General features: G+C 52.1%; 4 protein-coding genes across 10 annotated transcripts in view; 1 reads left to right on the plus strand and 3 right to left on the minus strand.

Annotated features, from left to right (window-relative positions):
- Nucleotides 1-3,051, minus strand: part of Rrp36 (ribosomal RNA processing 36) — a 7,601-nt gene extending 4,550 nt beyond the window's left edge. Inside the window, exons 1-4 of one of the 2 annotated variants that reach the window (XM_029531175.1) lie at nt 2,822-3,051; nt 1,331-1,472; nt 1,150-1,216; nt 963-1,067 (exon numbers count right to left, since the gene is read on the minus strand). In XM_029531175.1, coding sequence (XP_029387035.1) covers nt 963-1,067; nt 1,150-1,216; nt 1,331-1,472; nt 2,822-2,912 — 405 coding nt within the window. In that variant the 5' untranslated portion in view covers nt 2,913-3,051. Of the gene's footprint in view, nt 1-962; nt 1,068-1,149; nt 1,217-1,330; nt 1,476-2,821 lie in introns of both variants that reach the window. The other variant, XM_021218006.2, reaches the window with a different exon arrangement.
- A 106-nt stretch (nt 3,052-3,157) lies between these two features.
- Nucleotides 3,158-9,648, minus strand: Klhdc3 (kelch domain containing 3). 2 transcript variants are annotated; one of them, XM_021218004.1, is made up of 12 exons: nt 9,419-9,648; nt 7,787-7,939; nt 7,025-7,237; nt 6,675-6,851; nt 6,428-6,543; nt 6,019-6,090; nt 5,689-5,902; nt 5,528-5,614; nt 5,297-5,405; nt 5,105-5,178; nt 4,918-4,996; nt 3,188-3,782 (listed from the first exon to the last, which is right to left on the minus strand). In XM_021218004.1, the coding sequence occupies exons 3-12, from the start codon at nt 7,176-7,178 to the stop codon at nt 3,716-3,718; spliced, it is 1,149 nt and encodes a 382-aa protein (XP_021073663.1). In that variant the 5' UTR covers nt 7,179-7,237; nt 7,787-7,939; nt 9,419-9,648; the 3' UTR covers nt 3,188-3,715. The 2 variants fall into 2 exon arrangements, with proteins under 2 accessions (XP_021073664.1, XP_021073663.1); XM_021218005.2 differs by lacking the exon at nt 7,787-7,939 and having other exon boundaries at nt 3,158-3,782.
- On the plus strand, nt 7,849-11,577 carry Mea1 (male-enhanced antigen 1). 4 transcript variants are annotated; one of them, XM_029531176.1, is made up of 3 exons: nt 7,849-7,953; nt 10,345-10,728; nt 11,189-11,574. In XM_029531176.1, the coding sequence occupies exons 1-3, from the start codon at nt 7,857-7,859 to the stop codon at nt 11,338-11,340; spliced, it is 633 nt and encodes a 210-aa protein (XP_029387036.1). In that variant the 5' UTR covers nt 7,849-7,856; the 3' UTR covers nt 11,341-11,574. The 4 variants fall into 4 exon arrangements, with proteins under 4 accessions (XP_029387036.1, XP_021073674.1, XP_021073673.2 ...); XM_021218015.2 differs by lacking the exon at nt 7,849-7,953 and adding an exon at nt 9,484-9,565; XM_021218014.2 differs by lacking the exon at nt 7,849-7,953 and adding an exon at nt 9,741-9,927.
- Ppp2r5d (protein phosphatase 2 regulatory subunit B'delta) overlaps nt 11,460-25,306 on the minus strand; it is a 23,427-nt gene continuing 9,580 nt past the window's right edge. For both annotated transcript variants that reach the window (XM_021218008.2, XM_021218009.2), the window contains exons 3-16: nt 16,351-16,543; nt 15,949-16,148; nt 15,754-15,864; nt 15,544-15,636; nt 15,073-15,203; nt 14,890-14,949; nt 14,687-14,795; nt 14,492-14,545; nt 13,952-14,122; nt 13,732-13,859; nt 13,107-13,208; nt 12,950-13,022; nt 12,742-12,858; nt 11,460-12,597 (exon numbers count right to left, since the gene is read on the minus strand). In XM_021218008.2, coding sequence (XP_021073667.1) covers nt 12,460-12,597; nt 12,742-12,858; nt 12,950-13,022; nt 13,107-13,208; nt 13,732-13,859; nt 13,952-14,122; nt 14,492-14,545; nt 14,687-14,795; nt 14,890-14,949; nt 15,073-15,203; nt 15,544-15,636; nt 15,754-15,864; nt 15,949-16,148; nt 16,351-16,543 — 1,680 coding nt within the window. In that variant the 3' untranslated portion in view covers nt 11,460-12,459. The remainder of the gene's footprint in view (nt 12,598-12,741; nt 12,859-12,949; nt 13,023-13,106; nt 13,209-13,731; nt 13,860-13,951; nt 14,123-14,491; nt 14,546-14,686; nt 14,796-14,889; nt 14,950-15,072; nt 15,204-15,543; nt 15,637-15,753; nt 15,865-15,948; nt 16,149-16,350; nt 16,544-25,306) is intronic.

Consider the following 25,306-nt stretch of genomic DNA (forward strand, 5'->3'; position numbering starts at 1 on the left):
GGAGGGAGGGAGGGAGGGAGGGAGGGAGGGAAGGAGGGAAGAAGGAAGGGAGGAAGGCAGGGAGGGAAGGAGGAAACCAAAGCATCCAAAGCAAAGCTGCGAAGCAGCAGCAGTAAAGGCCCAGGCCCAATGGCTGCCGTGAACCTGGAACCCAGAGATGAGGGAGAGCTGACAGGAAGTTATCCTGACTGCCAACACTGGAGGAGATGACACATGCAGAGACCTACACACACTCCTCAATAACTACTGAAGCCACTGTACACTAAGTGCGATCAGTCAGGAACAGAAAGACAATTATCATATGCTCTTACACGGAAAAGCCACAGCTGGTTTCAAATAGAGAACAGTGGCTCTGGGAGCCTGCACAGGGTGTGGGAGGGGCTGGATAGGGAGAGTTAGTTAACAGGCAGAGGGGTGCAGCTGCACAGGGAGGGTTCCCAAAGGTTAACAGGACACCAGATAATTAAGGCTGACAAGTAACTCAATCTCATATTCTGTTTAATCTACCTACCTACCTACCTATCTATTTATTTTGAGGTAGGGAGATGAGGTTCCATGGCCTAGGGTAGCTTTAAATTCTCTTACCTTCCTGACTCGTTTCCCAAAGTAGCTGGATTATATAGACACGTGTCACTAAGCCTAGCTTAATTGAGTATAGTATTTCAAAACAGCCAATGAGCATTTTGACAGTTCCAACATGAAGCAATGCCTACGTGAGAGGTGACAGTATGGCAGTTAATCGTTATGAAGACATGTATGAAGTCATGTACTGACATGCCAGCCTATCCCACAGATGTTAGTAATAACTACTATCAACTTAAAAAGTAACTGAAGCAAAGGGAGCAAAGCAACTTGACCACAAAGATCTGCCCCCCAGAATGCTTCCCGCTTCCTCCTCCCGACGGGCCAGCATGCCGTCGGTCCCCCTCCGAGTGTACACAGAGCAGCCCCACACTACACACCTGCTTCTCCTTGGCTCGGATATCATTGAGGAACTGGTAAGTTTTGTCGAACACTTCAGGGTTATAGTCTCCCGACAGATCATCAAAGCGGGGGTCTCGGGCAACCTTTGCAAAACACAGAGAGAATATAATTCGCTTGTTCAGTGTCCTGTCGCCAAGGAAGTCCTCGTTCCTGCCCTTTCCTCACCTTTTTACTGATGGGCACCACCTGACGTAAGAATGGCACCCGGACTTTGGCTGACATTTCCAGAGGCCTGAGGAGAAATGAAAGGCCAGGGTAAGTGCACTGCCGTCTTAGAGAACGGCAACAGACATCTAGTCAAGGTCCCGGGTAAGTTTTAACTCTGCGGACAGGCTTTGGTCCTCACCTGTGCTTATCGGCGGCGACACACATGGGTTGTCCGGGGCTTCGCGTTTTAGTGCTGTTTCCAGCTACCAATTGTTTGTGTGCCTTGGGTCTCCCTTGGCTCTGTAATCTCAAGAGCTCCTCAAATGACATGTCAGACGTGTCTGCTGGAGGAAAAGGTGACACAACTCCAGTCAGTACCTCCCCACAGCAGCAAAGTCTTCATCGGGCTAGGTTCAGCAGATGAAAAGAACGCCCTGCCACGCCGGACCACCTGAGTTAGAGCCTGGTGTCACATGGTTTAGGGAGGGGACAGACTGACCAAAGCTGTCTTCTGAGCTCCATGTCCTCATTGTAACACACACACACACACACACACACACACACACACACACGTCAGATACACAGCACAAAGACCATCCTTTTTTCCAACTCTGTCCATCACAGTCACTACTTGCTAGGCAGCACTGGTCACAAAGGGGGCTACTCTGTAACATTGCTAGACAGGATCTCTCTGTGTAGCCCTGGCTGTCCTGGAACTTCCCTCTGTAGACCAGGCTGGCCCTGAACTCAGAGATCTGCCTGCCTCTGCTTCTAGAGCTCTAGGATTAAAAAGGCGTGTGCCACCACCGCCTGGCCAGAGCCTGTTATTTCTGCATAGTAAAAAGGAGTCTCCAGGACAGCCAGGGCTATACAGAGAAACCCTGTCTCAGGAAAAAAAAGTCTCATTTATCACTCCCTGCGCTAATTCTCATGGTATTCTGAACTCAACGCTCTCCAGTGGCTCCCATCTCGCTCAGCTTGGAAGTCACTGTGTCAATGGGTCTCAACCTGTCTCACCTCCTTTGGGCAAAGTGTCCAAAGCCCCTTTCACTGGGGCTGCCTAAGACTATCAGAAAACACGGATATTTATATTACTATTCATAACAGTAGCAAAAATCACAGTTATGAAGTAGCAAGAAAATAACTATGGTTGGGTGCCACCGGTGTCACAGCATTGGGAAAGTCGAGAAGCCATGCTGGTCTGGAGTGCACAGGAATCCGGCTGCCTCTGCCTCCCGAGTGCGGGCCAAGCGTGTGCTAACCCGCCTGGCTAAACTCCCTTTTCCAGAGGTTAAGTGGACCGCCGACCGACTTTTTCCTTTGCGGTTTGGTTATTCTTTATTTCCAAATGTACGGACACAGCTCAGTTTGGCGCATCCCGCCCTACTGAGCTCAGGGAGAACCCGAATCCTCCCTTTAGGATTATGCCCAGGCCTGGCCCGGAGCCTTGCACCTATAACCCCAGCACTTGGGGCTAAGGAAGGGCGGCCAAGAGTTCGAAACTGGCCTGGGCCACACTTTGAGACATCCCCGCCCACCGCCACGTTCCAAACGGAACCACGGAACTTCTCCCGAAGTCGTAAAGCGGGAAGCATCCCCTCCTTTCGGCCTCCAGTGGACCGCGGCGCTCGGGGCGGATTCCGCTCCCGCGGCCACATGCCTCGCGCTCCCCCCAGCCTCAGGCCCTCACCCTCCGGCCGGTCGCCAGTCACCTCCCCGCCCTCCATGGCACGGCGGGGACCCTCGGTCCTGGCCTTAGCACTAGAACCAGCCTTCCGCATGTCTTCCGTAGTCCGGGTTGAAAAATTTGCACGACTTCCGCTCACGACCAGCTCCCAAGTCCCACCCTTTCCGGAAGCCTGAGCCAATGGGCTGAGGGCTCTGGCAGAAGCACCGCCCCCAGGCGTCCGACTTCAGGTCTGGGGCGGGTCTGGCACCAGGGACTGCCAGGCTCAGTGGCATCGGGTTTCTTCACTCGCTTGGCCGGGAAGCCAGAACCGCAAGGGTGGCCCTCTTGCCTCCGCCCCTCTATCATAGTCGCCAGAAATAGGACACGTTTGGAGGTTTTAGGTTTTATAAAGTCAGAGCTGCCTGAGCTTCGGGGTACGGCAACAGCTCAAGGAAGGGTGAAGCTGTTTGGTCCCCACCACCGCGGGTTGGGGAGGGGGTTTCATGCCAACAGCTGAGGCTCCTCTCAGCTCCCGGGCGATGCTCAAGCGGGGAGAGGTTGGTCACTGGGAGAGGGAGGCTCCTGAGGCTCCAACACTGCTGGCTTCTCCCACTCCTGTCCCTTTCCAGCACAGCCTGGCTACCCAGCAAGCCTGGGGCAGAGCAAAGGCCCAGGAGCGGTGGAGGGAGGTGGATGGGGACAGAGCACCAAGGGAAGGGGCCCTCGGCCCAAGGGGGGAGGGAAATGCCCTCCCCCCCAAAAACTCCCCACTGAATTCACAGCATAGAAAACACCTCTAGTCCATCAACTCCACGTGGAAGTATACTGAGTCCAGGGTCCAAAGGGGCAGGCAGGTGAGATGGGCAGGGGCAAAGACAAGAGCGCGCTCAGGAGGGGAGGCAGCAGGAACCCTTCCTAGCCATGGGAGGAGACAATGGGCCGGCTGATATTGCTGTTGGTGGTCATGGCGTTGAGCTCCCACCTGGAAAGGTCAATAATGGGCAGAGAAGACAGAAGAGGTGGTCTCTATGACAAAGCTATGACACAGCACCCTCCAATCTCTCTTCCTCACAGCCCTTTCGGGGTTAATCACCAGACCCCACCTACCACCACATCTCCCACCCACCTCCTACTCAACCACCTCCAAGTTCTTTGAGATTTCCTGTTTGTGTTTATACAGATTTCTGAACCTAAGCACCTGGCTCATGTGTACCCATTTCAGTTAATACCCCAGTTACCTCTGCTGCTCTGCAGCCAGCCAGGCCGCACTCATCACAACCAGAGCCCCCGCCCCTCGCTGCAATCTCCCAGATTTTAAGGCCCCGATTCAGACCTCCTGTTCTCCCTAAACTTTGGGGCCTAAAGACTTTCCCACCCACCCCACCAACTAAAAGTGTGCTTCCCACACCACTTCCTCCTACAAAGACTTCAACCTGTGTCCTGTGTCACCAAAGGACACAGAGACCTCAACAAGCAAGAACTAAAACAACCTATCTCCAGGAGGAGGGGATGTCTCAGAATGACCAAGAGGAGGAAATATCACATAGTGTGACTTTTGGTGCTCCATGTGAACTCAATACAGGCAAGAAGCAGGAACCTCGAACCGGGCGTGGTGGCGCACGCCTTTAATCCCAGCACTCGGGAGGCAGAGGCAGGCGGATTTCTGACTTCGAAGCCAGCCAGCCTGGTCTACAGAGTGAGTTCCAGGACTACACAGAGAAAACCCTGTCTTGAAAATATCAAAAAAAAAAAAAAAAAGAGAGAGAAAGAAAAGAAAACAAAGAAATAGGAACCTCTCTCCATCCCTGACCTAAGGAGTCCAGAAACTCCAACTTTGTACTTTGCAGTCAACCCTGAAATTTAGTCACTCTCAAAAATACATCACCAAAACAAAATAAACAAAACTAAGCAAGGTCAAAGAGCTTCTGAGCATGGCTCAGACAATCCAGAATGTTCTCTTTGTGATGGCAGCACCTTTACCTACTTGTTCCTCACAAAAATCTCCTCCCCAGCAGACAGAAATGGCTGCGGCTGCATGTTGAGACCTCGCTAATCAGGTCACACCTGTGCTGGCCACTCACCCTTAACCACCCCTCCCCCGCAACCACCTGCTTTACCTGATGTCATGGGGCAGACAGGACTGGTCCAGGTTATACTGAAGCACCGCCAGTTTGCAGAGTGTCTTCAGACTGGGACCTTTATCGGAGGAGTTGGAGGCCAGTCAGAGCAGGGAAAAGCCCATCCTGCTCACCACCCAGAGCCAGAGACCCCGTCAGCAGAAGCCCCTCAGAAATGAGTACTTACTGAAGTCCAAGATGTGTAAGTCAGAATGATCTATGAGGTCAAATTCATCCCCCAGGCCTTCCTCGGGGGAGGGGCTGTACAGACGGAAAGAGGACGAAGTAGGTGCTGGGACTACCCACAGACCCTCACCCTGATGCCACCCACTGAGTTACAGACAGGCCCTTCCCCGAGTTCACCACCCCCCCTCCTAACCTGGTACCGCCAAAGAGGACAATCTTATCACCAACAATACAGCAACACTGGCGGCGGCGGGGACATGGTCCTTTCCCCTTTGGTTCAATCTTCTTCCAGGTAAAGGACCCTAAGGAGAGGTCCCTAGAGGTTCAATACCTGGCCAACCTAGACATCTACACAACCTAGACCACTCCAATCCACCTCTTACTCAGGGTTACTCTTTCCCCCCTCTCCCGTAAAGTGCTTTACCAGGATTAAACTTCCAGAGGTCATGGAAATGCCGATTCAGCCTTGCATTGTAGCCACCAAAGATGTAGAGCTCTCCATTGTAGCCAACTGGAAGGGCAGAGACATGTCAAAAGAGAATGGAGTTGCACAGGGAGGGCACCAAAAAAATAACAGACACTCACAGGCCGAATGGCTCCTGCGCCCCTCAGGCAGCACCGGCGTGTGAGGACAGTCGAGCCAGGCCTCGGTTCTGGTATCAAAGACTCGAATTCGATTACAGTAGATCTCATTGTTGGAATGAAATGGCCCAAAGCGGTCTGCACGGCCCCCGAAGACATACATGTGATTGCCCAGCATCGTGGCTGAGTGGAAGTCCCTCCAACGTGCAGGATTGCCCTAGCCAAGAGCAGAGAGATGGGGAAGGGAGTCAGCATGGGCTCGGGTAGGGGAAACTGAGCCTCTTAGGATTCCAGCCAAGGGTGGGGATCTGACAGACCAAAGAGAGAGCAGACCTTTGTACAAACAAGGGTCCACGTCATGGTGCTGGTGTCCAGCTTGTGGATGTCGTTGGAAAAGCAGTCGGCCTGAGCAACGGAAGGTAGAAAACTGTCAATGGTTAGTGACTTGTTCTGGAGACCCTCGTCCTGCCACTTAAGTGGTGGCAATGGTTACTCTCTGACCTTCTTTTTTTTTCTTTTTGGACTTTCAAGACAGGGTTTCTCTGTGTAGCCCTGGCTGTCCTCAAACTCAGAAATCCGCCTGCCTCTGCCTCCCGAGTGCTGGGATTAAAGGCATGCGCCACCATGCCCGGCTACTCTGTGACCTTCTATCCTTCCACTTAAAAGTCTCCTGTTCCACCATACTAAATTTCTCTCTCTTTTCTTCCTTTTGATATAAAACAATTTTTTTTCCCAGACTTACCAACTGTTCATATCCCCCAAAAATGTACATGATCTTGCCCAGGACACAAGCTGAATGTCCATCCCGTGCCCCAGGCACTGTTCCTGACACTCGGGGTGTAGACCACTTGTGAGTATCTTTTGAGAGAGGTAAGAGAATGACACAGGTCAGCTGACACACCAGCCTCAATTCTGGCCTTCCCTTCTCCAACACTCTCCCCAACCCCCCCTTTCCCAGGTCCAAGGCGTCATTTGAGACCCATACTCACTGACATCAAAGGCATAGAGTACGTTGCAGGCCCCTTCGGTGTCATTGCGCCCACCCCAAAGGAAGACGGTGTCATCAATGAGGACGGTTGAGTGTCCATACCGCATGTAGGGAACGACAGGAGCCTGTCCTCGGACGGCAGGCCTCACTGGGGGCAGCTTTGTCCAACGCAAGGACACTGTGGATACAGCTCTCCTTAGCCCTGGGAACCTCCTTTCAAGCTGCCACCTTGTCCCAAACCAACCATTCTTACCCAACCCATTTACCGCAGAGACCACTACTGCACTTCATTCGGGTGCCCACTACCTCCTGTGGTGTAGAGACTCCAGAAAGATAGCAGGACTGGCTTACCAGCATTGAAGATGTGCACATCTATCTGCCGTAGTGTTTCGTAGTCTTCCCCAGAGCAGTAACCCCCGAAGGAGTATACTCGGTGCCCGACAGCCACTGCAGCATGGTTCACCCTGCGTGGCCCGCCCTCCAGATGCACTGTCCACCGTAACATCCCCTGGGCCACAGGTTACAGGAACATGCCCCCCCGGCACAGCCTGCTGTCTCTGCTACCTGTACACAAGTCAGGGCCACAGGTTGCTCAGATGAGCTTCACTGTGGCTGCCCAGGGCCAGGCTTTGCCTCTAAGTGCCACCCCGGTGGCCCTCCCACACCACCCCTCTATAGGGACACTGATCACAGCTCAGGTGGCTGGCCCTACCCCGGGAGAGCTGCAGAGGTCAAGGAGCTTGCCCGGGCCCTGTGTTCTCCCACAGTGAAGGGTGGGGCCACCTTAACCTGACTGCCAGCTCAGAATCTGATGACCATGACTTGCCCCCCCTGCTCCTCTGTCAACTCCACCCTGTCCCCGGCTTGGAACAAGCTCCAAGCCCCCAGTCCCCAGCCCTTTCCCATACTGGGTGTGTTCTTCCTTCTGGCTCTGCTTACTGCCACCTCTCTAAGAATTTCCCTCCATCTCTTAAAGGTAGGGATCTCAAAATACTCACAGCTATTAATAGCCCAGCCAGCCCCAGCCAGCCCCAGCCAGCCCACTGAAAGCTGGCTGGGTGCTTTAAAGTAAAGAGAAGCTTTAGGCTTTTAAGAGTAGAACAGTGTCCCTACCTAGGACAGGGAACTCCATGTAACCATGGTTGATTAGCCCCTCACAGGGCGTTCTTGTCAAGCTGATCCGATGTCCCTGGGGTCACCCAGGGTGTCTACAGGCACGAGGAGTTCCTTTGACAGCTGTAGCTCGTACACTGCCAGGACTAGAAACTTAAGCCAGAAAGGTATGTGTATACTGAGAGTCGGGGGCAGGGAAGAGCTCCCTCAACTTTCTCAGCCACTTCCAGCAGCCCTGCCCCTGTTTGGGTCTCTGAAGGAGAGGAGGGGTGGGAGTGTAGATTGGAAAGAGGAAAGCAAGCAAAAATGCCTTTGGGTAGGACAAGAGAAAACCCCAAACACAAGCGGGGCCTCGTAAAGCAGCCAGCCAGCCTAGTGATAAGAGTATAGTATTTGAGAGCTCTTTCAGGCAAATCTTTTTGCAACTAGCAATGCCTTTGGGTTTGGGTGATCCATTTCCTGTTCAAAAATCCCTGGCAAGGAGGAAAAAAACCTCAGGGGGGGGGGAGCGTGTGCACCTCCAGCAAAGGAGGTCCCCTTCAGGGGGACAGACACGGTTTTCATCAACTGCCCCCACAACCTTTCACTATACACTTTAAATAGCCACCTCTCTCAATGTGAAATAGCAGCAGCCAAAAGTTAAACTGTCCCTTCCTTACTCTGGCTCTTCAATCTGTGCTCATCAGAGAGGACTGAAAGCTTAAGGATCCAAGTCTGAGGCAGGTGTGGTGGGGCATGGAGGCAGGGGGATGCCTGTGTACTTAAGGCCAGCCACCTGAGTCTACACAGTAAGTCCCAAATTAGCCAGACCTACAAGAACCTGTCTCAAAACAAACCAAACCAAAAAAAAATAATAATAATAAATAATAATAGAGAAAGGAAAGAAAAGAATGAGGTGGAGACGAGCCTATCATTTTCCTTCATAGCTTTTACTTTCCCTTGAAAGTAAGTCCAGAATAAACGAAAATGCACAAAGATGAGTCTACAATCCCAGTGGTAGACGGAGGAAGACTCCATCGTCTTCCTAAGAACTCGGAGGCAGGGGGTCAAACGTTTATCTCTGGGTCTCCAGTATTTCCCACCAATAGGCCATTTTCAACCTCCCAGCCCCTGAGGTCAGCTCCCCCTCCCTGCCTGCGCCCCTTCCCTTCTTAATCTCCCGAGAGCCTTGCAGTTCCTTCTCCCACCACTCCAAGGTCCACACCGGAGCCCTCTAACTCGTCTACGTCCACGAAGGGAAGCAGCCCATCCTTATCCCCTTCCAACCATAACTGTGCACTGTGAGTGAGACTGGACTCCTGTTGTAGTCCCCCTTTCTCGGCCGCCCCTCCCCCACAGCGCCAACCACTGCCCCCTCCCCCTGCCATTATGCTCAGCTTCCTGATTCTCTTCGGAACCCACTCCGGTTCTTTCAGCGCTTCCTCCAGCCACCAGGTCTCTCCCACCCGTTTCCAGGCCATTTTCCCCAACCCCTTCGCGGACCATTAACACCCCTCTTTCCCAGCATCCCCCTAGCTCCCTCCCCACCCCCAGCTCATCCTTCTCGGCCCCTCCCCCGCGGCCCCAGCAGTAGGCAATGGGCGTCGCCGGTCCCTCCAATCTTCCTCCTCCCTCAACCCCATCCCAGGCTACCTGCCAGGCCGGGCCGGGGTGGGGCCGCGGGTCCTCGCGCTGCCAGCAGCCTAGAACCCGTTGCCCGCCAACCGATTCCTCGGTCCCCAACGAGATAAACACTGCCAGACTTCGTCCTTCCGGCGGGCAGCGGGACGCGCACGTGCAGTGAGAATTCCGGGCCCGACAGCTTCAGGGACTTGTAGTCCACCAATTACCCCAGGGCCGAAAGATGGGGGTGGGGGTGGGCGGGGGGCGGTTTGTGCGCATGCGCAGAATACCAGCTCACGTCGCGCGCCTGGGGGCCACTGGGTAATGTAGTTCTTTGTGGTCCGGGCAGGGGATGGCGGAGGCGGGGCAAGAGGCGGACTTGTCGTCCTCGCTTGCGTCAGTCTCGGGCACGGGGCGGGGCTGGAGGACTAAGAGCCCCACCACGTCCTGCCCCGCCGGAAGTGAAGGTGCGGGTCCGGCTGTGGGCTCTGAGAGGGTGAGGCGCGAGGAAATACCAACGCCGAGAATCAGTGGGGCGGGTAGGGGACGCTGTAGCTGGGGCCATTGAAGGGGAGCCCCTGGGCCTGAAGGTTTTTTTTGCTAGGCAGGCGGTACTGCACTCCCCCGAAATAGGGGGGATGAGGGGCGGGGATGCGCTATGGTGGGTAGCCTGGCGACCAGCAGTTACCTCCGGAGGAGGGGCGTGGTGAGAGGGGCGAGGTTCTGGGAAGAGTCTCTTAGCAAGAGGTGAAACCCTCCGGTGGTCCGTTCATTTAGGAATAAGGCGAGTTAAAGACTTGTGTGCTCCAGCTCAATATGAGAACCCAAACTTAGGACAGGGAGGCATGAGAGACGGGAGCTAGAGGCAAGCCCCGTGCGAGAGGGAAGTGGGTGGGCTGAACGTGAAAGGAGACCCGGGTTCATCCCATCCCTATCCTGCCTTTCTGTCCTTGCAGCCCCTGCCCGGATGGCAACAGTAGTTNTAGGGGGAGACACCATGGGCCCTGAGCGTCTCTTCCCCAATCAGACTGAGGACTTAGGGCCNCATCAGGGTCCTACAGAAGGAACTGGGGATTGGAGCAGTGAAGAACCCGAGGAAGAACAGGAGGAAACAGGAGCAGGCCCAGCAGGCTACTCGTACCAGCCCCTTAATCAAGACCCTGAACAAGAAGAAGTGGAATTGGCACCAGTGGGTGAGGGAGAAGATGGAGCCGCTGACATCCAAGATCGGATTCAGGCCCTGGGGCTTCATCTGCCAGACCCTCCATTGGAGAGTGAGGATGAAGATGAGGAGGGAGCCGCGGCATTGAGCAGCCACAGCTCTATCCCCATGGACCCAGGTATAAAAACAGAAAAACAACAAAGCTCATTCCTTCATTTAGAAATAATTACCAAGAAAACAGAGTGGTTTAAAACCAGTAAGAACTGGGCATGGTGGTGCACACCTTTAATCCCAGCGCTCATGAGGCAGAGACAGGCTGGTGGTCTCTTGAGTTTGAGGCCATCCTGGTCTACAGAGCCAATTCCAGGATAGCCAGGGTTGCACAGAGAAAAACCAAATACAATGCCCCCATCCCCCCCCAAACAGGATCACTTTATTCCTAAAAAGTTTGTTAAATGAAATTTTGTGGACTTCAGAATCTAAGTGAAATGCTGTCTCACTAGACTTGGGAATGGGTAGACCTGCCAATTGTGAGGACGTGGTGATACGTTGGGGGGTCCTAGGCTGACTGAGGTTCTAGGGAGCGAGGAGCTGTTCCCATTCTTTATTCCCTAACCAGCCTGTGGCTATGCTTTCAGAACACGTAGAGCTGGTGAAAAGGACGATGGCTGGAGTAAGCCTGCCTGCACCAGGGGTTCCTGCCTGGGCTCAGGAGATCTCAGATGCTCCGTGGGAAGATGTGGTGCAGAAAGCCCTCCAAGCCCGGCAGGCNTCCCCTGCCTGGAAGTGACCAGAGAGCGGGCCGCCTTACTCCCTACATTCCGAGCCAGGACCAGCACAGGACTAACGACTNTGGTCTTAACAGCCTCCTTCTTCCCATGTCCCTTTCACACCAAGGCGAATCAGACCTCTCAGAGACCCACTTTATTCAGTTCTGTACATATGGGGACANCGGCCCAAGCCCAGCCCACCTTAACATGTATCACTCTGTGGAGAATAAAGCACCCTATGTACACAGCCAAAAGCCGCACTTCCTGTGCCCCTGAATCCTGGTCCAGCCCTCCCCAGGCTTTTGTTTCTGAGCGCTTGGAGGGTACAGGTGACACCTGCCCAGCCAGAGTCAGCAGAAACCAGGAAATAACAGGCACTGCAGGGAGCCATGCTTGGAGCACTGCTCCTGCCTCCCTCCTTACAGCTCTGGGGACCAAGAGCACAGGGAAAGCAGCCAGCCACGGGGTGGTCCCTTGCAAATGCGCGATCCCAGGACTGCTGCTCGACAAAGAGGGCAAGGCAGGTGGTTCATTCTCCCCAGCGGGCCCACCAGGCCCTATAGTCATCGGGTGTCCATAACGTACTTGTCTGTCCTCTGTTGTCTTGGTTAGGTATAGGATACAAAGGAGCACACTACCACCCCGCCTGCATAAAGCTAGGTCTAGGCCCATCTGTGCTGCCAGGATTGGCTCCCTCCCGCTCGTCACACCAGGGGCCAACGGAGCTTAACATGACTTTGGTGACAGTCTCCTGTTGTACCCTGCAGGGAGAGGAGAGACACCTCAACTTCCGATGAGGATTAAGGGGAGAGAGAGGAACATGTGATTCCTGTGTGTATTTCTCAGAACAGTTTCAGGTAGCTGTGGGGTTAGGAGCAGGGGGACAGGCACCCCCAGGTTGTCTAAGCACTGAGCACTCAGTGCTCAGCCTGTCTGTACTAGCCACAGGGAGGCATGAACACATTTAGGGGAGAAGAGGGAGCACTCTGGGCACCCCGCTTCCAGTGCCTGCATCCTCTAGAGTAGCCAGAGAGGTGCTGTTCTGCCCCAAGTCAGCCAATGAGGAGCAGAGGGTGGAGGGCTGGGCTGCATCCCAGGGCTGAGTGGGCTGGAGCCCTGTGGGAAGGGAAGGTGAGGGGTCAGAGGGCCTCCTGGCTGGCAGTTAAAAACTCTTCTGCCCGCTTGTGCGCCTCTAGTGCCTTGATGGTGTGCACATCCTGCGGCAGCTCTGACTTCCTCTGGAGCAGCACTTTATCCTTCTTGATGTCCTTCAGCATCTGGGTACAGATAGGGAGAAGGCCAGAAGTGGTGACCACAGTTCCCAGGAGATCTCATTTTCCTCCCGTTTCTGCCGCCTGTCTCCTCTCTCTAGACCCAGCACTGCTGCCTCAGCCTGACTCTTGCCCCTGGTGTCCTCTCACCTGCACGGCCTCTGTTTCCACTGTCCTCTTCAGGAGCTGGATGTCCTCTGCTGTGGGGGTCTCTGTCTCCATGGAGTACACAGGGGGCAGTGGTGGAGGAGCCCGAAACATAGGGTACTGAGAGGGCAAGGGATGGACCAACGGTGAGACCTCACTCTCCCGCCTCTCCCGCCTGAGCTCGGGGCAGGGACATCAAAGCCTCCCTCACCTGGGGATTGAGCCGGGCCAGCTCCTCAATCTTCTGCCACATCTCCTCTCTCTCCTTCATTCGGAACCGGCCCCTAAGGGAGGAACAGGGGATTGGGGTTGGGGTTGGGGACAGTGAGCTGGAGGCAGAAGGTAAGGGTCCTCACAGAAACACTCACTTCTGCTTCTCTGCCTTGTACTGCTGTGTACAGTCATCAAACAGCTTCTGGTTCATCTCCATGAAGAGCTTCAGAGCATTGTAGATGAGGCCATGGATTGTCCTGCACCCAGACAGAGACGGTGTCACGGCCACAGCCTGCCATCGCAGTCACTGCCCAGTAGGCTTGTTCCCAGTCCACTGTCTTCTCTGTTCACTGTTCCCGATCACTAACTCTTGACTAACTCTCCTGAATTGAGGGCATCTATCTGATGGTCTTTACATATAGGGGCCTCACATGTCTAACCCTTCCTTGGCTCCCATTCCACGGCCTCCCAGTAACATGGAGGACTGTCAGCAGCACACTAAGTCTGCTTTCAGCACAAAAGTTTTTTTATAAGTTGGACTCTGTTTTTTAAGCTATCACGTAGTCCCTGCCAGCCCAGGATGTCTCCAGAGCTGTGTGGTGTGATACAGGTCATCTGTTTGGTCACCTTTTCTGGCCAGTCAACCCCTAGAGGCCCTTATTTGGTGGGCACCAACTCTCCTTGCTGGGCGTCCACATGGGGTCCACGCCTCGTGTTCTTCTATGCCCTCACAGTGTGGAATACCCAGGTCCCACCATCAGTGCAACCTGAGGGCCTTACTTGTTCCAGTGGCTTTTGGAGTTCCTATAGAGTGCAGGAAACATGATGGGGAGGACGCGGGCAGCGTTGTCACTGACCAGGCTCATGATATACTCATTGTTCCAGTAGTAGAGGGCACGCTCTGCCACCTGCAAGGACAGTGGAGTTGAGTGGGCACTTGCTACAATTCTCAAGACCTACTCTACTAAATCTGGGAGTCAGTGAGTCTGTCTGGTCTCACCTGGAAATGGGGGCTGGAAACACATTTGGCAAGCTGGCGGAAGAGCGGCTCCATGACTTTACTGAACTCCGAGGGTTCGATGACATCCAGAATCTCCTCCAGCTCATTGAGAAACATCACCTCTTTGGGGCTGTGGGTCTTAGGCCAAAACTTGAGAAGTCCCACAATCACCTGTGATGACAATGTGAGGACAGAACTCCTAACCTGCTCAGCTCTCTGGGAAGCGCTTCTGTTGCCTTTTCCCTTGCCTACCCTCAGCTACTACGTGGCTTCTCTGGCTTGGACCTGTTTCCTGAGGATATAGGTCTTGTTTCCCTTCAGAGATAGCCACATCGCTCAGGCCTCCTGAGCATCCACTTAGAGAATTACTCAGTAGTTAGCGACTGGAGCTAGAGGTATTCATGCTCAGTGATAAAGCCCTTGCCTGAGATGTCCAAGGGCCTAGGTTTGTATGTGGCCAATGCCACAACCAACAGAAACAAAGCCGACAGGTAGAGACGGGCAGCACTGCTGCTGACTGGAGCCCCGAAGGGCGATTACCGGCTCAGTGAGGCTGCTCTCCTTCTCCAGGAACTGCACCACACAGTACGCCAGCTGCAAAAGGTCGGGGTTAGAAGTGAGATTCAGCTCTCGGTGACAAGATCCCCAAACAGAAGAGGAGGGATAGGGGATTTACCACAACCACTCTTTTATGCTGACAGGAATCCCTCCCTTCTCTGATGCTCAGGTGCTCACCTGAGGGTGGTAAACACTGAGAGACTTGACTTTGTGAAGTGGAAGCAGGACACGGATGAGAAACATCTTGTGCTCTTCCTTAAGGGGCAAGGCAAAGCCATTGATGATGCTAGAAGTCAAGGGGCATCTTTAGGACCAAGGGCTTCTGTCGGAGCTTAGTGTGCCCGTCCCCCATTCCAGTGGCATCTGCACTCGCCACTCACCTGCCCAGGATCTCCAGCAGCTCCGCAATCCCATTGTGATGCTCAGTCTCATAGATGAACCTAATGGAAGACGGTCACCTTGATGCCACCCGTCAATCATGCTCTAGTCTTCCCTGCCTTCCTGTTCCCATCCCTCCTCCACAGAGGTGTGCTGTGCTCCCAAGCCTGGCCTCATGGCCTCACCTGTAGAAGATGTGGTTGATCTGCCTACGAATATAAGCCCGGAGCCCCAAAAACTTGCCATAGATGCGATGCAAAATGGTCTTGAGAAAATCCCGCTCTCTAGGGTCTTCGCTATCGAATAGGTCCAGGAGCTAGGAGCAGGAGGTTAAGAAAGGCAGTGAATGAGGCAGCAGCCAGGGAAGGTATGCGCTGGGCTCACAAGGTTCTCTGGGAAATGGCGTCAGGTCTCAGAAAAGCAGAGTGATTTTTATCATCTGGCTCCTCCAGTGTGCTATCTGGGTGTTTATACCCATTCATTAAAGAGAGGCATTTGCTCGCTCCACTTACACCAGGAGTTTCTTTGGGAGCCTTGTGCCAGACACAGATGAACTCCCAGTATAATCAGAATAAGGGGAAGAAGTGGGCAGGACACAGGTGAAGGGAGGCCTGTGGGGCAATAGTTCATGGGAAGGGCAGGAACCTCAGACTCACAGCAAGTACAAACTTCTGGTCAATGTACTTCTTGGCTATATTTGGCTGGAAATCTGGAGACTCCAAGAAACGTAAGAAAAACTCATACACAAGCTGTGGAGGAAAAGAAGCTCCAGTGAGGAACGCCCCGGCCCTGGGAGGCGACCCCTGCTGCAGGCCTGAGGGACCCTGTCTCCTATTGCCAGACCCATCCCATCCCTGTCCCGGTACCTGGAGATGAGGCCAGGCAGCTTCCAAGGTAGGCTCATCCTCCTCAGGGTCAAACTCGGCTCCTGTGGGATTCGATGACGGAGGCAGCGTCCGGAAGAGATTCACTGAAAACTGAGGCGTGAGCCCAACTTAGAACATTGTCTAGGTTTTCCCCGGAGCTCCCCCTGCCCCTCTGTGTCCTTTCCCTGTACGCACCATGGTGACAGCCTCAGGGTAGACAGCCTCAGTGACAACATCACGGCTGTGGGTGATATACTCCACCATCTCATTCAGTCCTGCCCGCTTCACCTCTTTGAATTTGAGGTCACTGAGTGGGTCTGACACGAAGTCAAAGAGGACACAGCACTGGCGCAGCTTCTGAATGAACAGTTCCTCGCGTTCCTGGGTGGGTGAATCTGTGGAGGTCTCAACAGTCAGGTAGGTGTCTAATTATTCCTGTGGACTTCCCCTTCCCACCCTGACCCTATTCTGCTCCCTGGCACCTCACTCACAGTTGCACCTCTCACATCCATAGTACCTGTTTCCCCGAAGACACCCCCAAACCAAAGCTCCCAGCCCCGAGGCCCAGTTTACCAGTCCCTGGCTGGCTGTGAGTACCTTTCAAGGCAGGAAGTTTCTGTAGCTCCCGGTTCTTGCTGAGGTTGAAGCGGGAGGAGCTTTGGCGTCGTTCTTTCTTGACAATCTGGGGTCCCCCTGAGTACTTGATTTTGCTGAGTTGTGTTGGGGGTGGTGTGCTGTTGCTGGGTCGCTTGTTGGACGATGGCGGCTGAGACTGGGGCTGGGGCTGGGCCTGGGCATAAAAATAATCTGTTGAAGCCAGCTCTTCACAAGATGCCCTCTACCCTAGCCCTGGCCATCCACCAGCCCTCGCCTGTTCATGCTTGCAGAGGTAGTGAGCTGTCCCTGCCCAGGGACAGAGATAACTGTCATAAAGACCCATAGTGCAATGTAGGAAAGTCCTGTGTGTCAATAGCGTTTAGGGTTCACACCGTGAGGAGGCAAAAGTAACGGGATGGATGGTGACAGATCAGGAAAAGGCCAAAGGTCTAGCTTAGTGGTAGAGCACTTGTCTTGCCAAGCTGAACTCAATCCTCAGGAAGGGAGGAAACACTCAGGTCTGGGTGCAAGAGCTGACTGTGAGAGAGGAGGCACCAGGCCCCTTCTCAACAGGGGAAGCGCTGTCATGAGGGCATCGGGGATGAAGACAGCGTGGGGGAACAAGACACTGGACACACCTCACAGTACTGAGTGGTCTACACCCTTCAATTTAAAACTTAGTAAAAGAAACTTGTTCTTGAATCTTTGCACCCTGTCAGAAATTTAGTTTAATGAAAATCCTGGGTTTTGTTTTTTGTTTTTTTGTTTTTTTTTGAAAAAGGGAGCCCTGGGACCAGCTAAGTGTCTCAGCACACCACTGAGTGCACTGAGCAGGCTCCACTCTCACAGAAGACCGGGGTGGGCTCCCTGGACCCACACTCAACAACGCACAACTACCTGCAACTCCAGTTCAAAGGCCCTAATGTCCTCTTCTGTCTGGCCTGCATGGGCAGCTCCATACTTGTGTCAGTAGACAGCCACATGTATTTATTTATTTATATACATACGTATGTACATACACAAACAAACACACACGTATACATAGTAATAAAAGGCTTAATTAAGCTAGGCATGGTAGTACATGCCTTTAATCCTAGCACTTGGGAGGCAGAAGCACAAGTTCAAGGCAAGCCTGGCCTACATAGCAAGTTCCAGGCCAACCAGAGTTACATAGTGATGAGACCTTGTCTCAAAAAAAAAAAAAAAAAAAGGAGAGCAGGCTGGATTGAGGGTTCAGCAGGCAGGAGCACCCACCAGCTGCGCCTCCAGAGAATCCCAGTGTGATGTCCAGCACCCACATAGCAACCCACGTGCCCGTACCTCCAATCCCAGATCTAATGCCCTCTTCTGGCCTCTGGACACTGAAAATGCCTGTAGTACACACATATTTACTCGCAGACAAAACATACACACAAAACACACACACAAAAACAGTGAATCTGGCCAGGCGGTGGTGGCGCACACCTTTAATCCCAGCACTTGGGAGGCAGAGGCAGGCAGATTTCTGAGGTCGAGGCCAACCTGGTCTACAGAGTGAGCTCCAGGACAGCCAGGGCTACACAGAGAAACCCTGTCTCTGAAAAACAAAAAACAAAACAACAACAACAAAAAAACACCAGTAAATCTTTGTTTTGTTTTGTTTTGTTTTGAGACAATGTTTCTCTGTAGCCCTGTCTATCCTGGACAAAAATGATAAATTTCTAAAAGCAAAAACAAAATACCTGGGTATTCTGCACACCTGTTAATTCCAGAATTGGGGAGGTAGAGACACAAGGATCAGTAGTTTCCAAGCCAGCCTGGGCTGCAGAGCAAGACCCTGTCTTAAAACAACAAAACCCCACTAAACTGAGGGAGCCTGGCGGCGCACACCTTTAATCCCAGCACTTGGGAGGCAGAGGCTGACGGATTTCTGAGTTCGAGGCCAGCTTGGTCTACAGAGTGAGTTCCAGGACAGCCAGGGCCGTACAGAGAAACCCTGTCCCGAAAAACAAAACAAAACAATCAAACAAAAAAGGCGAGGAAGAGGTGGCCCGAGCAGCTGAGACCCTGACTCAAAGTTAAAAGGTGTCAGGCACATAGCTCTGTGTCAGAGTATTTGTCTAGCCCTAGGGCCTGTCACTAGTATATGAATGAATGAATAAAAATAAATTTTAAAAAAATTATGTAAAGCCTGTGCTCTATCTGGGTACAACAGAATGGAAGGGAACAGGATCCAGTAGAGGCCTGTGGGTGAAGCATGGCTTTGGTCATCTGGTGCTCTCTGCTTCAATCAACCCTAGAGAGCTCATTTGACTGGAGGAGGTGACCAGGTAACACAAGGAAGGGGACAGAGGAGGCATCACACACTCCTGTTGTGACCAGCAATGAGCTATTGTCATTTTAGACAATGTGAGGTGCCCTGGACTCTGGGGGATCTTTTTCTACAGAGTCAGGCCCTGAGGGGAGGAGGAAAGGCGGCTGGGAAGTCAGTGGGTTTGAACGTTTGGACTCTTGCTCTTCTCTGGCATCCCACTTCCCTGCCTTAGGACAAACACACTCACCTGTGGAGCTTAATGCTCAAGAACACACTAGAAGCTGGGCCATGGTGGTGCAAACTTTCCATCTAGCATTTGGAAGCAAAGGCAGGCAGATCTGAGTTCGAGGCCAGCCTGGTCTACAGATGGAGTTCCAGGACAGCCAGGGCTACACAGAGAAACCCTTTCTTGAAAACAAAGAACACACTAAGCTAGTAGGTTTGCTTATAGCTGCAATCCAGAACCCCAGTATTTAGGAGGCTGGCCATAGCTCTGAGTCAGCCTGAGCTGACAATGAGACCCTGGTTTTTTTGTTTGTTGTTTTGTTGTTGTTTGTTGTACTTACTGCTTCTCTAACTTTAATTTTCTGTGCACTGTGCTGTACGTATGTCTTTTTTGTGCACTGTGCTGTACGTATGTCTTTTCTGTGCACTGTGCTGTACGTATGTCTTTTCTGTGCACTGTGCCGTACGTACGTCTTTTCTGTGCACTGTGCTGTACGTATGTCTGGGTGAGTACTGGATGCCTGGAACGGGAGATGCAGACAGTGTGAGCTGCCATGTGGGTTCTGGGAATTGAACTGGGGTTTCTGGAAGAGCAGGCAGTGTTCTTAACCACTGAGCCATCTCTCCAGACCCCGAGAGGACTTACTGCTCCTAATCTCTGATGCAGCACTGGACTCAGCATCCGCATCAGGCAGCTCACAAATGCCCATCTTAGAACTCTACCAAGTTCTGAGACATCTGAAACCCTCCTAGCCTCCTTGGGAACCTGTACATAAATGTGCAACACTCATGCATGTATATGCACACACAGGCACATACAAACAGACTGTGGAGTCAGCCCCCAGCAGAGCCACAGTTTCCTCACCTGTAAGGTGCAGCCGAGCGCAGCGCCTGTCTTACAGGGCTATGATAACAATGGAGGCTGGGGCTATGGTAAGAACGGAGTGAGCGCAGCGCCTGGCACAAATACCTGGGTCCTACAAATGCACCCTGGAAACACCACCCCAAGCCAGCCCACTCAAATGCTCCATTGAGTCCACAATCCCCTTTGCTTAAAAGCCAGAGACCAGGAAGTCCCTGGGTCTTTGAGCAATCGCCCTCTAAAACCTGACCCAGCCCATCACGGCCCTTCCGGCTCACCTAAACCTCCTGTCCGGTCTACTGTCTTTTTAACCGCTCACTCCCACTGACAGCTCTTGCTTAGTTTATTTTTTTGTGCCCTTCCCCGCCCTGATAGGGTTTCTTTGTATAGCTCTGACAGTCCTAGAACTCACTCTGTAGACCAGGCTGGCCTTGAACTCAGAGATTGGCCTCCCAAATGTTGGGACTAAAGGTATATACCACCCCTGCTGGACCCTAGGGCTTTTCAACTGATCCTTTTGCCTTGGCTTCCTGTAAGCGTGCTGAGTCTATTGGTGCATCATCCCCTTCAACTAGGGCAGTGGGTCTCAACCTTCCTGATGCTGCGACCTTTAACACAGCTGCTCATGCTGTGCTGACCCCAACCATAACATTATTTCACTGGTACTTCATAACTGTAGTTTTGCTACTGTTACGAGTCACAGTGTAAATATTGGTGTTTTCTAATGGTCTTAGGCAATCTCTGTGAAGGGGTTTTTCCATCCCATAGGAGTCAGGACCCACAGGTTGAAAACCACTGAACTGAGCTGGAGAGATGGCTCAGCAGTTAAGAGCACTGACTGCTCTTCCAGGGGTCCTGAGTTCAAATCCCAGAAACCACAAGGTGGCTCACAACCATCGGTAATGGAACCTGATGCCCTCTTCTGGAGTGTTTGTAGAGAGCAATCGTGTACTCATATACATAAAATAAATAAATAAATCTTAAAAAAGGAAAGGAAAGGAAAGGAAAGGAAAGGAAAGGAAAGGAAAGGAAAGGAAAGGAAAGGAAAGGAAAGGAAAGGAAGAAAGAAAGAAAAGAAAACCACTAAGCTCTAAAGAATTTCTTGGTAGCCAGGGCCCCTCTGGGTACCCCTAGAAGTGGCATCTAACAAGCATTCATGGATGTTGGGTCAACAGGAACCAAGTCGCCTCCCAAAGAGCCTCCTTGTCCTATCTCCACAGGTGACCTTAGGGCAGTGGTTCTCAACCTGTGAGTCTTGGCCCCCTGAGGGCCAGATGACCCTTTCACAGGGGCCACACATCAGGTACGTGCATATCAGATATTTACACTATGATTTGTTACCCTAACAAAATTAGTTATGAAGCAGCAATGAAAATAATGTTGTAGCTGGAGTCCCCCCACCATGAAGAACTGCGTTAAAGGGGTGGCAGCTTAGGAAGGCTGAGAAGGGGTGATGTGGGACAGTGACTGCAGAGTAGAGGAAGCGAATGACACAGGAAGACACAGGTACCCGGCGGCACCCGGCACTTTGACAAACGTCATAATGGGGACCACTCTGAGAAAGAAGGCTCTTTTCCCTGCGTGAGAAAGCAGGACCTCGATTTCTGTTAACAAGAAGGGACACTAGCTAGATCAACTAATAGTGGTGCACACCTTTAATCCCAGCACTCTGGAGGTGGGTGGATCTCTGGGTTTGAGGCCAGCCAGCCAGAGCTACACAGAAAGACCCTGCCCCTAAAAGGGGGACTGGGGCAGGAGGCACTGACTGCACTTCCAGAGGACCCAGTTCAATTCCCAGCACTCACATGGCAGCTCACAACTGTAACTCCTATTCCAGGGGATCCAACAGCCTTATACAGACATCCTTGCAGTCAAAACACCAATGTACATAAAATAAAATTATTTTTAAAAAGTTAGCTAGATCAGTAATCTTCTAACCACTGTCCATGTAAGTTTTCAAGAGAATACAGAGTTACATGGATTAAAATTACAATGTCCAAAGCTAGCCAACAACTTGATGCCTAAGGGCTCCTGCTACACTAGGTCCGCACTGCTGCGAGTTGCTGTGATGGCAAAGCAGCCAAGTGGGCTGTCTGCTTCATCTCACTGGGTTGCCCAGCTTTCTGTTTTACTGTGTGTGTGTGTGTGTGTGTGTGTGTGTGATGTATGAATATACATGTCCATGTGTGTGAGCACAGATGACAACACACATGTAGAGCAGTGCATCGGATGACAGATGACAACATGACGAACTTCTTGCCACCCTTCTTGTCTGAGGCAGGGTCTCCTGTTCCCTCTGCGTAGGCCAGGCTAGATGGCCTGTGAGCTGCCAATTTGCTGAGGCTCACGAGCACGGCAGGGGTACTCCACCGCCTCAGTCCTCTACAGCTCTAAGGATGGAACCTGCCCTCCCACCTATGCTTATCGACTGAGCCACTGGCCTGGCCCCAGCTCTCCTTTCGAAAGGACCACTGGCAGGACCCAGTACAGGAAACCACTGAGACACCAGCCCAGAGCAAAGGCCCTGACTGCCAAGGCCCAGCGAGGCATCTCTTGTCTGTCTCCCCTTCACGTGCTTGTCAAAGAGCAAATATGTGGCTGCGGCAGCCACTCCACACTGGGTCATTTATTCTAAATCCTCCAGCGTTTTCTAATGTCTCTCCACTGTCCCGGGGTGGGTAGAAGACACACAAGCCCCCCCCCCCAACTGTAGCCACCACAAGGATACCTGACCTAAGGCAACCCAGCAATTCTGCCTTCTAGCTGGACTTTGTCCTGTCTAGGCCTCTGAAACTCTGCAGAGGCCTGAAGTACCTTCCACTGCAAAACCTACATGCACCCAGGGGGCCTTCATGTGCCCAGATCCCCTGCCTCCACTTCCTCAGTGTGTGTGCCACCACATCAGCATATGAGGCACTGGGCATAGAACCCAGAGCTTCGTGCATGCTAAGCTCTACTAACTAAACTACCTCCCTACCCCCAACTATAAGAAATATCCTAACAGGAAGATGGAACGTAAGATTAGTAGAAAAAGAAGCTGGGTACAATGCCTCTTCTCCTAGCTATGCAGGAGACTAAGGCAGATGGATTGAGTTTTCAGCCTAGACTATAAAACAAGACCATAGCTCAAAATTAATTACAAAGTGCACAGATAGAACCAAACGTGGTGGTTTATACCCATAACTCCAGCTCTCAGAAGGCAAAACTGAAAATGTCACTGTGGGCTGGGCGTGGTGGCGCACACCTTTAATCCCAGTGCTCGGGAGGCAGAGGCAGGTGGATTTCTGAGTTCGAGGCCAACCTGGTCTACAGAGTTCCAGGACAGCCAGGGCTATACAGAGAAACCCTGTCTCGAAAAACCAAAAAAAGAAAAAAGAAAAAAAAGAAAGAAAGAAAGAGGGCTGGTGAGATGGCTCAGTGGGTAAGAGCACCCGACTGCTCTTCTGAAGGTCCGGAGTTCAAATCCCAGCAACCACATGGTGACTCACAACCATCTGTAACAAGATCTGACGCCCTCTTCTGGAATGTATGAGGACAGCTACAGTGTACTTACATATAATAAATAAATAAATCTAAAAAAAAAAAAAAGAAAGAACAAAGAAAATGTCACTGTGGGCTAAAACCAACCTGGACTACATAGCAAGAAGAGTCTTGTGCAAAACAATTAACAAGGGCGAGCAAGGTGGCTCAGTGGATAAAGGCACTTGTCCCCAAGACTGACAACCTAAGCTCAGTCCCCAAGACCCAAATGGTAGAAGGACAGAATCAACTCCCACGAAGGTGCCCTGTGACCTCTGTGCAAACACACAATAAATACATAAATTAATATAATTTTTTAAAAAGCACAGATTACATGCTGTATCTACTGCATTATTAGTTAACTGGTTTAATAACTGGAGGCCGCTTTAGTTTAAACCCTGAGATCTGTAGAGGCATCATCTCCCACTGTGACATCTGGAGCTCCGGCTAGCTGAGTTTAATTCTTCCCATCCTCCCTTTCTTCCCTAAACATCTCACTCAGCATCAAAGAGGAAGGGTGACTAGGGCATGGCCCTTGTCTTCAAAGAGCTCAGAGACTGTAGGTGGGGCAGCCGCTGAAGCAGCTGAGGGTGCCATGGAGATGTCAGAGCAATGAACACAAAGGCTGTGGGAACAGAGGATGGGTTACCAACTGCCTGCAAGAATGAGGGAGGACATCTCTCAAGAGGGGACTTTAAAAAAGATTTATTTTTAAGGTGTGTGTGTGTGTGTGTGTGTGTGTGTGTGTGTTAACTACGATCCATCTATTCCATCCTTGAAGGTTTTGATTTAGCTCTTAGAGGATAAAGCTGAGTTAAGTAGCAAAAAACAATAGAGGATAATAGAAGAGGTTGAGAACAATGGAACTCATGTAGGGGAGCCAGTGTCAGAGAAGCTCGCTAGTTCGGGAGTCTGTACTTCCAAGGGGACAATAGTGAGGCAGATGCTAGAAAAACAAAATGGAGCCAGAAAGGCCATGGACTTTGACTTTTAACTATGGGAGATGCCAAAATTTATTTTGTTTTTAAATAGTCACATATAGCCTAGGTTAGAACTTAGAAAGTACAGACCAGGCTGGCCTTGAATTCGCAGCACTCCTCCTGCCTCGGTCCTCCACACTGTAGGACAACAGGCATGCAGGAGCACACCTGGCTCAGCTTAGGCTTTAGTGGGTTTGTTTGGTTTTTGAGACAACGTCTTGCTATAGCCCTAGCTGGCCTCAAACTCACAGAGCTCTGCCTGCCTCTTCCTCGGGCTGCTGCGATTTGACTGCAGACCACCAGGCCCAGCTCGATTAGTTTTCATGGAGAGAGCTAGGCTGAGGGTACCACTTCGTGGCAGAACCAGCTTTGCTTGAGTGACACCCTGGGTCCAACCCCCAGTACTGGAAAGAAAAAGGAAAAGACGATAAAACCCAAAAGGTTTGAGGGTGACAACTGTGGCCTTGGAGCTGAAGTGGGGAGACTGGACCACCCTTCCTTCCTCTGTCCCTGCACCCAGAACTCAGGACAACAGTATGCCAAAGAGTCCATTTCTGCTGGGCGGTGGTGGCACATGCCTTTAATACCAGCACTTGGGAGGCAGAGGCAGGTGGATCTCCGAGTTCGAGGTCAGTCTGGTCTACAGAATGAGTTCCAGGACAGCCAGGGCTACATAGAGAAACCCTGTCTCGGAATACCAAAAAAAACAAAAACAAGAGTCCATTTTTCCGGAGTCAGACCAGAGAAGATCGTCACTGTAGAGGCAGGACACAGAGTCTCACCTGACATCTCAAAGCCACTTTTCATCCTAGGATCCTCCTTCAAATCTCAGAGACAAAGCATCATTTAGCCCACGAACCTCAGTTCTGCCTCTGATTCAAAGAGCAATGCTGTTCCCTCCAAGCCTCCAGTTCTTCTATCAAATGGGGGTGACAAGGGAGAGATCCTGGGGTAATGCAGTGACAGGTAAGTGGGCACACACAAGCCGGGCGTGATGGTGCACACCTTTAATCCCAGCACTCGGGAGGCAGAGGCAGGCGGATTTCTGAGTTCGAGGCCAGCCTGGTCTACAAAGTG

The sequence above is a fragment of the Mus pahari genome, chromosome 18, assembly GCF_900095145.1.
Source record: "Mus pahari chromosome 18, PAHARI_EIJ_v1.1, whole genome shotgun sequence".
Classification (NCBI taxonomy): Eukaryota; Metazoa; Chordata; class Mammalia; order Rodentia; family Muridae; genus Mus; species Mus pahari.